The sequence below is a fragment of the Scleropages formosus genome, chromosome 6 (assembly GCF_900964775.1).
Source record: "Scleropages formosus chromosome 6, fSclFor1.1, whole genome shotgun sequence".
NCBI lineage: Eukaryota > Metazoa > Chordata > Actinopteri > Osteoglossiformes > Osteoglossidae > Scleropages > Scleropages formosus.
Genome location: NC_041811.1, coordinates 12,587,097 through 12,603,011, shown reverse-complemented (window position 1 = coordinate 12,603,011; position 15,915 = coordinate 12,587,097). Strand labels below are relative to the sequence as shown.

At 46.6% G+C, this 15,915-nt stretch overlaps 2 protein-coding genes across 3 annotated transcripts; one reads left to right on the top strand and one right to left on the bottom strand.

Moving 5' to 3' along the window:
- Window positions 1-660: 660 nt before the first annotated feature.
- On the bottom strand, window positions 661-7,948 carry lman2la (lectin, mannose-binding 2-like a). 2 transcript variants are annotated; one of them, XM_018740342.2, is made up of 9 exons: window positions 7,671-7,948; window positions 6,786-6,904; window positions 6,059-6,176; window positions 5,292-5,374; window positions 4,658-4,690; window positions 4,110-4,271; window positions 3,700-3,814; window positions 3,380-3,502; window positions 661-3,207 (listed from the first exon to the last, which is right to left on the bottom strand). In XM_018740342.2, the coding sequence occupies exons 1-9, from the start codon at window positions 7,876-7,878 to the stop codon at window positions 3,065-3,067; spliced, it is 1,104 nt and encodes a 367-aa protein (XP_018595858.1). In that variant the 5' UTR covers window positions 7,879-7,948; the 3' UTR covers window positions 661-3,064. The 2 variants fall into 2 exon arrangements, with proteins under 2 accessions (XP_018595858.1, XP_018595857.1); XM_018740341.2 differs by lacking the exon at window positions 4,658-4,690 and having other exon boundaries at window positions 7,671-7,945.
- Window positions 7,949-8,503: 555 nt separating this feature from the next.
- Window positions 8,504-15,283, top strand: mtfp1 (mitochondrial fission process 1). The gene is made up of 4 exons (XM_018740343.2): window positions 8,504-8,617; window positions 11,290-11,417; window positions 12,638-12,870; window positions 13,550-15,283. Exons 1-4 carry the CDS (start codon window positions 8,548-8,550, stop codon window positions 13,617-13,619), a joined length of 501 nt encoding a protein of 166 aa, XP_018595859.1. The 5' UTR covers window positions 8,504-8,547; the 3' UTR covers window positions 13,620-15,283.
- Window positions 15,284-15,915: the final 632 nt, after the last annotated feature.

Below are 15,915 nucleotides of genomic sequence, written 5' to 3'. Positions count from 1 at the left end.
CAAATAAAGGACAAAGGGACCTTAGAATGATGAAATTCTGCACCTGAGTCTATCAGCAGTTTTGAAAGTGGCTGTGGAACAAGTCTCCAACAGTGTGTTTTGTGACATGAGCATCAGTCTTGATAGAAGAATATAGGGCGTACAATCTTTTCACAGCTAACATGACTGAAATAGCCACCAAGGGTAAAAATTTCTCAGCAAAAGAAATGCATATTTGACAAATGTTTAATGTACAGCTATATGACAATGCATGAAAACGGGAATCGGCAGGCTCTTCTGCAATGTGTTTGTATTGTGTAGGGCAGGTGTGGAGGTGCTGCTGTCTAGCACTTAGAGCTATGAAGTACACAGCGCCACAGACTCCACATTTATGAAGTACCTATGGTCGCACTATATATATGTGCAACCACAGCCCAGATCTCAGACAGGACCTCAGCAAACAAGGCTTGAGCATCTGATTTCTCAGGTTTCTTAGTCTACTTAACAGACTCCACACTGATAAGACTGTTTACCCTACAACTCTGCAAATTTACTGTGCAGTGGCTGTCCAGACTTTAAAAATCTGGGGCAGCTGTTGCCCTGCACTCAAAAGGGCCCAGGTTTAAACCCCCCTTCTTGCTGTAGTACTCTTGCTGAAGATACTTACCCCTGAATAAAGGTAAAAATTACACCAGATGTATAACTAGGTAAATTATTGTATGTATTGTGTTTTTAATAATTTTGGTGTGTTGGCCAGCTTGGACTCTAAAGGGTTTCAAATGTTAAAGATTTTAAACCAGTGGTGAAGAGGAGAAAAATGTACAAACAAAGAACGTTAAAGTTAAAAACCCTCCTTTTTTTTTATTGGGGGGACAAAAAAAATAGACAGCAGGAGCAAACAATAGACACACTTGCTCGATACAAACAAACATGCAGGCATCCAGCGCAAAGGAATGCCAAAAAACAGGAAATCAGTGCACCTGTTAGGGAGATACTGCCAGTACATGAACAAAATTCACAATTCAGATTCTCCTATTTCATATTCACAATCAGCACCAGGGTAAGGCTTATATCTCTTTTACCAATCAATTTTTTTTCCATTCATAACACTGTGACATTCCTCAGAATTCAGCTGAAATGCACCTCTGAAATGCTCTTCTCCCTCACCATTTACTCTGCTTCAGTTAAGTGTGAAAAGGATGAAAAAAGGAGCAATAACCTCGCACGTATTTAACAATCCTGTGTACTGGTCATAGCTCCCTCTGAAACCTCCTCACTGGAACTGTGTACATGGCCAACGTCGAAACTTGGTGAAACCAGAATCCAGCTGCTGGGTTATTCTCTACTCCGCCTGCTGGTGAAATGCACTTTGTTTACTTTGGAAAAAGCATCTGCTGAATTAATAAATGTAAATGCGCAACACTGAACTTGTCATAGAGAGCCGTTACTGTCCTTCTGCCCATGACTCATAGCAGGAACAAACTGTGAAACATCTCAGGAGACCCAAGTATAGTCCGTCTCCTGGGTTTCACACAGCGATGGAGGCAAACACAAGGGGCAACGCCGTGTTCCTCACTGGAAGAACCTGCCGCCCTGTCACTGCGAAGCAAACGGTGCAGGATCACAGGCACCTGTGGCTTGAACAACAAGGTGAATAACAAGGTAAAGTGGCAAATATCTGAGCTCGGTTCAGGTTCAGATCGGGGCAGAAGTAAACAAGGGCACACCTAATGAGGAAAGCAAACCTAGGGCAGCATCCTGGTCAATCCTATTACTCTACAACTATAAACCTATTGGGAGTGCAGTAAAATGTCACAGCAGAAAGTCACGATACTTGTGTTTGTGATAGTTTTCATAAACAATACATTAGACTATACACGATGCAGTAAATTAAGTTTCTCTAAAGCTGCTCTGGAGACAACTTGTCCTGCATGAGCAACAGTGGTTTCAAGAAGACTTACCATGTACTCATTTACACGTGGCTAAAGACGACATTTTTCACAGAAAATCCAAACACAAATTACAAAAAGGCAATTTTATATGTACATAACTGCGATGGAGGATGAAGCGGCACAGAAGGGAAAAGAAGATCCATCTACCAAATACAGAAAAGTTTGACACCATTCCTTTGCCGGTGGGAAGTGCAGCTGAAGTGACACACCATCAATGAAAGAAGATCATTTGTGGTCACATTCCTTGAATGCATGAGGTATGATATGGTGTATGTATCAAGAATACTATTAAAGCCACAGAGTGATTCACAAAACCATACAGCGCTAGTTGCCATTGCCATCATGTCTGTTGTACAAAGCAGTATCAGTTCAAGCATTTACATGTCTACAGTCACAACCGGACATTTGGATTGAACAAGAAAAAAAAAAACTGGATTTAAAATTGTTAGTTTATTTGGGTTTGAGTTGATGACTCAGTTTCCCTTAGTGTGTGTGTGTGAGCAAATGAACCACTGATTGTTTTCCAACAGTGCCCTGTACAGGGTGTGCCCTGACTTGTGTGCTGTGCCTCCAGGAAACACTATGGACCACCACAACCCCGCACTGGACAAGTGGATATTGATAGCGGATGGATGTTAGAAAGAACACCTTACGATGGAGAGATGATTAAATGAACAAAAAAGACAAATTTTGTAACATCAGCCTGCACTAAGCACATGAACACCTATATGCAAGAACAATGATCACTGTTCCTCATCTGTGCCAGAGAGAATAGGCAATCTCCACACCCCGAAGGGAAGGACGCGTATTAGAGAAGCCAATCGCTCGGGGTGTGAAGGTCCACAGGCTGTGTCTGTCCGCAGGCTTCTCTTTCTGTAGGAAAAATATCTGAGAGTCCCCAGTGGGTCCTGCGGAGATACGGGGGGGTGTGGAGCTCATGGGGAATTCTCCCTCCACATCCGGGATTCGTAAAGAAAGCAAGAGGAGGCGAGGGCGGTTGCGAGGAATCAGGTCGCGAAAGTGAGCTGTCTTGGTGTGATCTGGGGGTTGCACCTTCGCTCACTGACTTGGAAGTGACGGGCAGGATCAGTCTCCTTATTGGATGGGGAAGCGGTCCCCCGCCTCTCGCCGCATCAGTAGAAGCGCTTGCGACTGTTCTCGTTCCAATGGCTATAGATGGCCAGGCCAATCACCACCAGGAAGATGCAGCCCAGCAAGGAGAAGAGCACGGTGAAGAAGATGGCGATCCCACTCATGCGTCCTTCGCTAGGGTCCTCTGGGAAGTCGCCATGTACGCAGTGAGAGAGGCAGAACAAAAGGAGATGTGCAGTCAGAAGTCACAGGAGGACCTTGAAACAAGAACTGAGGCTTGACCTGTCTGGTTTGAGCAACAGTGATTCAAGAACACACTTGGTTATCAAATATACAAGAGTATTTCTGTGACCGACCTTTGAGCAGTTCTAGGTTGTCCACGCTGGGAATTGTGATCTCTTCTTCCTTCTCCTCTTCCTCCTCTTTACTGCGAATCACTGTCAGTTGGTACAGTTTCATGGATATCAGGTCGTGGTTATCTGCAGGTGGGAGGTCACATCACTGTCACAGATGTAAAGTACCCACCTTCTGCACTGTCCCTGTGCTTAAATCCAGAGGAATACAGCAAAATATGGCTTTGAATTTAAAATGAATACTCCAAATACGCTATATGAACCAAATTAACTGTGTACACATAAATGGCCGTGACCCTTTTGACCTCTGAGGATGATGTTACCCGAAAGGTCACCGGTGACGGCCGAGGCGCCGAAATAGTATCCCTGCGGCAGGCGCACACCCGGGATGTCCAGGCAGTCCCTCCACTCGTGCTGTCCGTCCACATCGATCATGACCTGGGGGTGGGGCAGGGATATGGATATGCTCAACGTGCTGTCATGTCAATGTGTGAGCAACCTTTGGATCATTTTGCATGCCCACACTGGTAGCAAGGGCATCTGAGGTCGGGGTGAGTGTAAACCAGACAAAACGCACACTGCCGGACACCACCGATCCTCTCGTTAATCCGTCTCTCTGCATGCCTAAAGCCATGTGACCGCATCAGCGGTGAAGAGAAGTGTTAGATTACTTAGTCTACGCTTGCATGCACTTGTTTTGAGTGTGTAAAAGCCCCGCCCGCCCCCTCCTCACTGTCAGCCTGCGGCGCACATATCGGATGAAGATGAAGGTCTCGTGGTTGAGGTTTCGCACCACAGCGGTGCACCCGCCCAGCTCCGTGTGCCTCCCGTCACGCTCGTGGTCGTAGCTCAAACTCCCGTTTCCCACCATCGCCAAAACATAGGGGAAGATCCTCTACAAAGGAGGGAGGGAAACAAACAAACAAACAAACAAACAACGGCATAAGCTGCAATGCCAACGAAGGATGTAAAACCAGCACGGCCAAGCATGCAGCACAATGTTCAGCAAAACACAGAGCGCCGCCGTCTGGCCTGTCCTGAAAAGTGACAGTTTCCTCCTCCCGATCTGCCTGGGACATGGTTGGGGCTCCATGGGCGGAGCTTACCATCTTGCAAAGGAGATGGGGGTGGGCAAACTGAACTTAAGTGCACATCCATGCCACCATGCAGCCAATGAACACAGGACACACGGTGAACAGGGGCTGATAGGAAAACAGGCAGCATGCTCCTGCGATGGGCCGGTCGATGAGGGAGTGGGATCAAGGGTCAGAGGTGAGGTACCTGCGTACGGGGAGTATACCTCCTCTTCTGCGCCTGGCTCCACGAGGGTGCACGGGACAGAGGAGCACAACAGAGGGTGTGCCCTTTAAACAAGTCCGTGGGCCCTGTCTCAGAAGCTAATGCTCAACGGCAAGCAGGCAGCTTACACCAGTGTACCAATATGATCCAGTTGTTGGCCACACACACACACACACACACGTGTGTGTCAACTACCTTACAAGCACAATACTGCCTGTTTTTATTGCAATTTCATATGGGATCAGTAAAATTTTCTTGTCTCCATCTACCTACCTGCATTTTCATATTATGTTCTCTAATTACAGCTGATGTGAGTAAAACTCCAAGACAAACTATACTTTCCATAATAGGCAAGAGCTAAAAATCATGTTCTTTCTGAAGATTAATGCAATTATGCTGCATTAAAAACAAATCCAGGAACAGGGCTGGAAGAGCAGCGCACGGTGTGTGGAATACAAATGAAGAGAAGCCGCTGGAGAGCTCTGCTACTCTTAGGCAAGTACACTGAAAGAAAACAAGTCTTCCACAGTGGTAGCAGTGTGTAAACCTAGTTCCTACAAGTTGGCATAAAATCCTGAGAGGTCCTACTGTAACACTCACTGGGAGGGTACTGTACCTCAAGGTGTTTCTCCTCATTGGGGTAGGTGTCCACAAACACACCCAGTCCTACGAACTTGTCTTTGTTCCCAAATACAGGTCCTGCAATAACACGAAGGCCTTGGGTTCATTATTTTCCCCCCCATTATCAGTAACTGGTTGCACAGTGCAGGGTCGTAGTGATCCAGAGCCTATCCTGGAAGCATACAGCATGAGGCAGGGTACACCCTGGAGGGATACTGCTCCATCGCAAGGAAATCAAACATACGCTCATCCACGCATACGCAAACACACCCTACAAGCAATTTAGAGTAATCAGTTCAGCTGAAACACTTGCGTTTGCACTGTGGGAGGAAACCAGAGCACCTGCAGGAAACCCAAGGAAAAAGCAGAGAGAACATGGACATAGAACAAACTCCACACAGACTGAACTGTGAGATGAAAGTGCTACCTGCTGCACCACCATACTGCCCTTCAGTTCAGTTATACCATAATCATTACACTATAAATCACCTATAAGCAGCAGGAAACTTTTACTCCCCCCCCCAGAGATTTATGGCAGCAGAACCCTTATCATATCATCCCATATCAGTTAAACAAGCAGGATTGATGGAACAGTTTTGAACAGTCTTTTACATCATGATCATCTAAACCCATTAAAGAATTTGAGAGATGAAAAATTTCACTCAGTTAGTGGGTTCTGCAGGCAGTGGGCCACACAGTCTCCACCCATAGGTATCGAGGGGCAGTTGTGCTCCTCGTTCTTGTGTGAGCGGTTGGCCACACCTGTCTGCATGCGCTCCTTGGTGTACCACACTGCGAGCCCGTCGCCGTTCAGGTTCTTCTTCCCCTGGCCGTGGATCTTAAAGTGCACCTGGAGTTCCCAGTCGCGAAGGTGACAGGGCTGCCCACACCGCAATGTGCACACACATCACGTCACATATTCAGAGAGAAGAGCGAACACCAATGTTATTATACTGACACTAGAAATGGAACACCCTAGTACTGGATGTGGAAAATGACGGTGATAAGGACATCAGAGAAAACAACTGAAAAATTGTGTATGTCAACAGCTGGCAGAGAGGGTAAAAAGAAAAAAAACAATAAGATGTCATGTTTCCAAAACTGCACAGAGTGCCATCACATGCTCATTGATGTCTTCTCACCTTCCGTGCTCTTCAAAACCTCAATTGGCATATTATTATGATTTATTCATTTATCTGATGCTTTTCTTCAAGGTCACTCACAATGTTAGGTTTGCAAACCTAAGATACTTATAAAGATGTACCCATTCACACTGCTGGGAATTTTTTACTCTATCAATTCAGGGCTGACACTCTGTTCAAAGGTACAACGGCAATAGAAGGGATTCAAACCCGGGTCTTGCGAGTGTAAGGCGGTGGCGTTAACCACTGCACCACCCGCCGATCACTAAGGATGCGGACCGAGGGCGTTTTGAGCCCCACTAAGGCCACCAGGCCACGAAGATGGGACCCCAGTAGCCATTACTCACAATGCGGCTCCATACTGCCCCCTGCTTGCTCTGCATGTCAGGCGTGAGACGCACGTGGTCCGTGGTGATCATGGCATCTCCCATGAGCTCCCAGTGGGAGGAGCTGGAGGACCCCACACCTAGACACGCCCAGCGAGAGACAAGGCGCGTCCTCAGTAACCAGGGCAACGGGAAAGGGTTTCCGCGGCAGGACATCGTTCAACATACAAAGACCAAGGACTCATCCTCGAAGCAAAAGAGAATTTCAGAAAGACGAGCAACACAAGTGATGACGACAAACTAAACTTTGGGCCGATGTTTCATACAAAAACACACCTGAGACCGCAAACGCGGACCCGTCGCAAGACAAATCAATGCCCGGCTCATTACCTCACTCTGCATCTTTGGAATTAAAGTTCCTGTCCAAGTATGAGGGATGCGGCCATCATCGGATTTAGTAACACTAATCTGACAAATTTTGTCCATTCGATGAGTAATAAAAAAATGTGCATTAGCGGGGAAAGAAAAACGTCTCGTGTAGATGAGGTGTATTCACACCCGTCAATTCTCAACAAACTGGTTTGACAACACAAGACAGGCGGTTGCGTAGTTTCCAGTCCCACTGTGTCCACCTTCATTTTCACAAACATATATAATCTGTACACATTATTCTAGGGGAAAACAAAATTACGGGGGAAAAAAAAAACCTTCGCTGACCTCTGCTCTGGTGCCAATTAATTAAGCACATATTATTCTACCCCCGAAAAGGATAATAGAATACAAAGTACTTGTGTGCCGATGAGATTTCGTGGTTACGATGTTTGAGAGTTTTATAGATAACGTGCGCGATCTTGATCGCTACGGTGACATAATTATTGACACTGACACACGCACACGCGTACGCACCCTGATACGGCTTGATCAGCGAGTGCTCCCTCTTGAGAAACTCCTCCATTTCGTGGCTATCGTCTCCCCGGCATCTGCTGGAGGAGGCGAGGAGCAGCACAAGAGTGCAGTACGTTCCCAACGACATGTTTCGGTAGAAACTCCGGACCAAAGGTGATTTAGAGCCGATCTCGGAAGCTGACTTTTTCCTCATCATGGTTGCGGCCATTAGGGCTCTCGAATTTTAACGACGCGACCCCTCCCACATATACTATTGGTTAGTGTTCGTTATTCTTTCCCGCTGATTGGTTTAATCTTCCGTCAAACAAACGTTCAGCTCTCAGGGGTCGGCCCACTTGGTCAAATGAAAAGTCAGATTGGATTTGAACGGGGAATAGTATCCTTTCCCATTGCAAATGTAACATCTTCTGTTGATTATTATTATTATTATTATTATTATTATTCATAATTTGGTATAAACGATTATGCCCAATCTTCGCAGTAATGGTTAGACTGCTGTTCACACTCCAAGAGAGCCTTATTTATAGGATATTTTAAAAAAACGTTTTATTAGTTTTAATCCTTAATGTCAGTCCCGTTGTGCATGTCCGTTTCCTGTGGTAATGAAATTACTGTACTTGTACAGTGCGGATCCAGTTCAGCAGCATCATCAAAGATGGTCGAAGAAAAAACCCGGAAGTGCACACTTCCTGTTGAAACTTTACAAAATATAAGTCCTCGCAACACCTACACATTCTCTTGCCCAGAGTTAATTTAAACTTTTATTTTGTATTCCCTCGTCTTGCTTACAGGAAGTCGCCCCCCCCCCCGCTAATATTGATCGCTAAGTTCCTGGACCCAGGCGGTGTGATAGGCTGTGTGTGGTTTGAAACTCACCATGGATTCACCTCCGGAGAAAAGGACCAAAGAGGTCGATATCTACCGCGACACATGGGTGCGTTTTTTAGGTAAGTCTCGGCCACCTCCGACACCATGGCATGATACGTTCCTGTGGATTCTTTCACTTTAAGTTAGTGCAGCACTGGAACGGTCAGTTAGTTAATTAAGCAACCATGGCATACCATCGTCGTGGACGCACAACAAACTGACTGAAACAGTTGAAACACTTCTTTCTTCCTAAAAAGTTCAAGTTGTCAGCAATGGACTTTTAAGCTTTTTTTTTTTTTTTTTCCTGACAACGTTAATTGTACTATGATGTGGCATTATTATGCTGTGGGTTAGTAGTTCCAATTATTAAGTCATTTTATGTTAAAAAAAATTAAGCGAAGAATACCGTTTTAAATTGTGTATGTTTGATCTGTAATCATATTCGTGGCACGACTCACGACACGTGCCTTTCCCGCGTGGCATCCACAGGATCCTGTTGTTGCAATTCTCCCACGCGCGACGACGCGTGCCAGTCGCTTGGAGTACTGTTCATTTCGCTTAATTTCACTGTTATCATCGAACAATGTATATACTTGTATACAGAAACAATGTTTTTTTTTTTCTTCGGTTTTGGCGCATTCATGTCTTTACATGCTCCTGGACGAACCTTGTGACGTCACACGGCATCGCGTGCTGATTCCGCGCGCTGCCATGCTGGTTGTGCGGTGTCCCGGGGTGACATTGAAATCTTCTATAACTGTGCGCAGCGTCAGCTGGCAGCTGCAGCCCTGTGACTCGCAGCACACAGTCAGACACACACACACACACACACACACACACACACACACACACCCTCCCCCTCATGGTTAGATGAAGGATGTCCTCTACAGAGCAGGCTCACTGACTGTCAGAAAACTGATGTCCATCACAAAGTGAACATGCTCTGATTCCCTTCGTGCTTTATTCATTCCTAACTGTAAGATGCAGATATTGTTCTAGTGGCTATTCTGTGTGTGTGTGTGTGTGTGTGTGTGTGTGTGTGTGTGTGTGTGTGCGCGCGTGCATAGTCTCATGCACACAGAGCACTTTTCAGGAGTGTGTTCTGACAGTCGAAGCTTTGATAAATGTCCTTTGATCTTTTCACTGCATTAAGGTGTTCACCCATCCATCCCTCCACCTGTCAATCCTACGCAGCCGCTTAACCACTGAGGGCGAGTGGTTATGCTGTGAGCCGGTTGTATTGCCGTGGCACCGCGGTGGGGCTTGCCCAGAGGTACGAGCCGCAGCAGCATCACCGGTGGGCTGAGGCGTCTTGCCGGCACTTCTTAGATCGCTGCCCTTTTTTGGCTTCGCGATCGGAAAAGCTAAAGTTAGACTTGTGCATAATTGATGAGGGAAGAAGAGCTGTGTCTCCGGGGAATAGCAAGGCCTGAGGAGCTGCCGTTGGAACACGTGGCCGACGGCAGGCGCTGGAGAAGAGCTCGGTGGTGCGGTTCCCTCGGGCCCTGTCGGGACGGAGAGCATCCCAACGAGCGGCACAGTGGGGACCGCAGCAGTTACATAACTGTGCTGATAGTCGGAATGGTGCTGCTCGAACCTCAGCATGTTGCCCTGTCATCTCATGAGTACACTCCCATATAAATCAGTGCTCTATGTAATATAAATGTCTTTCTCTCTCTCTCTCTATGTGTGTGTTTATATAAATACACACACACCACACAGTATAAAATTACTAGGAAGGAATCGTCGATATTCAGATAAGGTTTTCTGCAGCTACTCGTGTGATGAACATTGGTTCATATGGTGGAAAGAAACTAACTGTACGTAAAAATGGCACAGCTGCAGCTATGTCTTTGTCCTAATGTAATGCACACATTGTATTTTCTATGAGATGTATGTAAATGCTGTACTAACTGTACAACAGATGTCATGTAGGCAAATAATGTTAATACCAAATTGCAGCATGTTGCCAGGATCGCAAACATTGTTTGCTGTAAAATCTCATCTGAGCAATTTCCATTCCGGCCCATCATTAATTCTAGTCAGTCCTGATTGGTTTTTTTTTTTTTTTTTATTAATGTTCACCGAGTTCAACTCGGACAGTGTTTTCCTCTGCATCTGCATGTTGAATTGCAGAGGATGTTTTGTTTCTAGGTGTAGTGTTTTGTTTTTTAGTAACGCTGGATGGATTATGACTCACTTCCTGGGGATATCCCGGCGCATTAGTCGTCCACGCATGCTAAAAACCCCCCTCTGAAGGATCATGGAGAAGTTTATTTTAACGAAGGCAGAACTTATTGCAATGAAAAGAAAAGCATTCAGAAGTGCAGCATTCGCTTAAAGAGGGAAGGAAGTGTTTGGTCCACATGTCCAGATCAAATTGGTCCTGCAGTTGTCCATTGGTCCATGGGGGGGCAGCAGAGACCAATTGCTGCTGCTGCTGCTCCACTCATGATGAACCAGGACAAGATTAGTCATTGCTTCTCTGTCAGATCAGACAACATGGAGTGTAAAGGTCATGTCTCATTTTCTGTAGTGAGATGTGTTACAGGCCCTGTGTTTTTTATCATTTTGTCAGAACAAGGCAGAAACGGAATACTAACAAAGGCTCGCTGCTGCCATGCTGCACCGTGCAGGACTGATGCGCCGAACATTACCTGATAACCAGCAGGCACGGGCTTTGATCATCAAGGCCGACCGCACCGACCGGGCAGCTCCCGGTCCCATCGTGACCGTGCTCGTGTCTCCGCAGGCTATGCCAACGAAGTGGGCGAGTCTTTCCGTGCCCTGGTGCCTGTGAGCATGGTGTGGGCCAGCTACGCGGTCGCCATGGCGTACGTCTCGGCGGACGCGCTGGACAAGGGCAAGAAGGCAGCTGCGGTGAGTGCGCACGCGGCCTGATGCGGAGACCCCCAACGCTGCTGGTTTGGAGGAGGAGGAGCCGGGCGGCGGGGACCGACACGCGTGGCACTGCCCACCGTCTGCAGTGACAACCCCTCTGTCATGTGGAATGGGGGCTGCAGCCCTGAATGCTTCCAAAGAAAGCGGGTGTGCGTTTCACTACATATACGGATTAGGGTCTCTGAGGGATTAGTGCGGAATGAATGGAGGTGTGCAGAGCATGCAGGAGCTACTGAGCTGTAAGGAGCTGCTCGTTTCGCTGCCACGTCCATCAGTCCGCCGCAGGGTTTAATTCAGTTAATGGAAGGTAGGAAAACTAGCTGATTAAGACACGGAACACACCAAGTCAACAACCAGCAGCTACGCGTAGCAGTGACCGCTGCTCGTACAAAGTAAGGCAGACAAAGATGTGGGAATGACCAAAAATAGGGAGAGTGGGTGGCACGATGGTTGGAGCCGTCGCCTTGCGATCGAACGACCCGGGTCCGAATCGCACCTCCCGCTGCAGTAGCAGAAAAAAGGTACCTGGCTGGATAAGTAGGCAAGTCATAAGTTGCTTTGGAGAAAGGTGTTGGCAAAATGCATAAATAACAATGTATGATAAAATGGGGTCTAAAGACATCACGTGACACTGGTGCATTACATGGTGGCCAGTTGCAGGTCATCAATCATAATCAAGCGATCGTGTATTGCTTGTCCTTCTGGGAGAGAGCAAAAAAAAGAGGTTTTTGGATGTATTTCCAGGAAGTGGTCCAAGCCCCACCCCCGAACATGTGGCGTTGCTTAAAAGCGTACGTTGTCCTCTATGAGGCGCATTAGGACTTGGTGTATTATGTACGGTTTGGGAGGTACATGAATTCATTTACCTGACACTTTTCTCCAGAGTGACTTGCGGTGTTAAGCTGCTTAGAATTATTTACCCATTTATACAACTGGGTAGTTTTTACTGGAGCAATTTAGGCTAATTACCTTGCTCAAGGGTACTACAGCTGGAGCTGGGAGTGGAACCTGTGACCTTTGCATCCAAAGGCAGCAGCTCTAACTACTACACTTCCAGCTGCCCCTTTTAAATATATGTGTCCTCTAGATTGGACAAAAACGAATTGCTGGGTGTCAGAAGGTTATTGAGGTACACCGTTTTGTTTACCGTGTTATTCTGTTCTCAATTTATCCTGTTTTCTGTGTGTGCGCGTCCTTAGGAACACGGGGAGAACCCCGGGAAGACTACGCGGGTGGCCGTGGCGGTAGTGGACACCTTCGTGTGGCAGGCTCTGGCGTCTGTGGCCATACCCGGGTTCACGATCAACCGAGTGTGTGCCGCCTCTCTCTACGTGCTCGGCCGCAGCACTCGCTGGCCGCTTCCCGTGCGCAAGTGGACCACCACGGCCATCGGCCTTTCTACCATCCCGTTCATCATCACGCCCATCGACAGGTCGGCTTTCTTGCGCATGTTGTCAGATCGCGCGTGCGTGCGCACGCAGGTGGTCCTCCGGTTACAACGCATGTGACGCGCAATGGTCGTCCCATCAACCCTACTGTATTATTTTGATTTTCGAGTTCCGATGTTCGGTAGTAACGTCTAACGCTGACCGCTCCACCTGCTGCGTGGTAACGTCGGCTGGCTGTGCTGGCGCGGGGCACCGTGTCTCTGAGGGACTCGGTCCGCGTGTCTATCAGGGAATGCGTTTTTATTTACGAAAATGTAGATTTATTTACAAAACGTTTTTGTCTGTGATTCAGTTTGCAAAGGACAATCGATTTGGACCTAAATGAAATAGGGCAGCTGAAAATAAAACTCTAATGCTGTACTGCATGAGTATTGTGTATGAGTATTATTCTAACATAAAGAAGGCGTGAAATTAGCGGAAAACGTAGCAAAGCCCTCTGATATACGTACCTATATGATACATACCCTACGACACAGTATTCATGTGTGTTGTTTATATATCCTTACGGTTCAGTAATACAGTATAAGGGGTGGTGTGACTAATGATGATGTCGACTTGCAGCGGGGTCCTCGGGACAGAACCTCATTCTGAGTCCAGGACTGTCTATGCGTACGAGGTTCTGCTTGCTGAAGCGAGAGCCGCTGCCTCCTGTGTCTGCCCTAGGTCGGTGGACTTCCTCCTGGATTCGAGCCTCCGCAAGGTGTACGGCGGGGGACGCAAACACGAGCCATAGGAAACACCTGAGCGGGCTGAGACGGGACGGGAGATGCAGAGTGACCCGGCTCGTGTCCTCGCGGTCCAGCCATACAGAAGTTACTCTACTGCACACGCCGGCGCTGTCTGCGTGGTCGCCGACTCTGCTCGAACACTTAACGCGAGACCTCCAGGGACACGGGTTTTATTAATGCAAATTTAAGCTGTCACGCATGTTTTATAGAATATTTTGTGTGTCTAGATACCCACTGCTGTTGTAAACGAATGGCTCACCAGCACATTCAGATTGCACGGAATGCGTGTGTATGTGTTTGTTCCGTTAAGGTGCGTCTGCTTAAAAGTTGATTCCGGGGAATTTGGAATAATCAGTCCAACTTTGGTTGCTGGGGCTGTTCTGCGTGGGAGCCTGTCCGTTTCGTCTGCCGACGCCTCTGTGCAGTTCACGAGCCGAAAAGCACATCGCATTCACTCCGGGTTGTTGCTGTAAATAAGGATGCGACTTAAAGGTTTCCGGTATGTTCTTCACACTCTGATCAGACAGGACGCTGCGAGGTCGTCCGTTTTCGGATGAACCTTATTATCCCTCGAGCGTTTTCTTCTACCTCCGGAGAAGGTGATCCTGGAATAATGAGGTCGCCGAAATAACCGCGATGTCATGGTTGCCGTTGTCGGTGGCCGTGGAAACCTCGCGCGGGGCCCGTGTGAGATGGATGGTGTAATTCAGTGGCTGTGGTTCGCTCTGCCCCCTCCACCTCCTCATCTCGCACATCAGGCCAGAGTCGGCGCACTGTGACAGCAAACTGCCTGCGCAGAGGATGCTTCCATTTGTTCACATACCCCGGTGGGTACTTGGCAATAAGAAGCAACGCACACACACACACACACACACACACACACACACACACACACAGGTGCATTGTGTTGTATTGTGCTGCATAGTTGTATTGTTGACGTTCTGCACAAGACGGCATGACCGTGACCCGTGTTTTTCAGCGAGCTGGATGCAAAGGTGCCGTCGGATTTGAAACTTGTCCCTCTATTTTTGTACAAAGAACTTTTTTTGCTTTCCCTTATTTTTACCTCGTGTTTTTACATGGCTGTTAAAAAGGGTCAGTTTATATTCCGATAATCTAGTTTTACATTACTCTCTGAACATAAGCACTTAAGAGATTGATTTTGTTGTCTTTTCTGAGTCAGCAACTTGGGTAATTCAGCCAGTGTTGCACAGCCTTACGTTCCAGTCATACTTTTTAAAACTTGAACATTATTTTGACTCCATAATGGGGGAAAAAAAAAAACTATGTTGCAGGGAATGACACTGTTACTCTGCCTTAATTTTAAAGAATGAAAGATAACGCAACGAAAATCACAACATACATTTCATATAATAGTAATAAAAACTGTTCGTACCCTATGCTGTGTAATTTTTTTTCCGCTGTTGAACTATGCATATTTTGCATTCTAATATTTCAAAAGGTGTGTTAAGCACCTTCAGGGTGAAAATATGAGAAATGTTTCAGTTGCTGGATTCAATCTGTAAAAGGGGTGTCGGTGTTTTTCAGGCCATCGCATCCTGGGCGAGGAAGTGATTTGAGCTGTACGTACAGCATTTGGAACGCTGTTTGCTTGTTCTTTTTTTAACGCAGTTAATCGCAAAGAATAAATAATTTTATCCCTTGGGCTCGCGGAAGACCCGCGCATATATTTTACAGTACGGGCGAGGGAATTCAAAGTGAGAATGACATTACATCTGATAACGTGACACTGCAACTGAAATATGCAAAGCAAATGTAATTATAAGCACAATCAAATTGCAAATATCCATAAATTGAACATATAAATAAAATTATAGGCTGAGAGCCCTCATTAATGCTTCCAAGTTGGCCTACAAGTGTGAAAACACATTATGAAATGTTGAAAATGGCTGCCAAGCCATGTGACCCATCCAATTCTAAATGGCATCAGCAGCTTATCAGCTTAAAAAGCAACATGGCACATTTAAAGCTTCTGGAAGTCACGGTTTAGGAAAAATGGCTTCCAAGCGCATTAACTTATAATTGCTCTACATAATATGGCTGCCAAGCCATGTGACTGAATTCTTCCAAAAAAAATCAGTAGCTTACCTTCACGCGACGATGGGCTGTTCCATTTTACATTTTAAAACAAACATATTTTGGGTCTGAAGGGATTGTGACAATTTGGTTTTTTTTTTTTTTGGATCCTTAGAGGAGTTGCCTCATTAGACTGGATTTAACTTTCTCAGAACTCTTGACTAAGAGTTTTTATTTTTTTAAAAAACACACGTATTGGTCTGT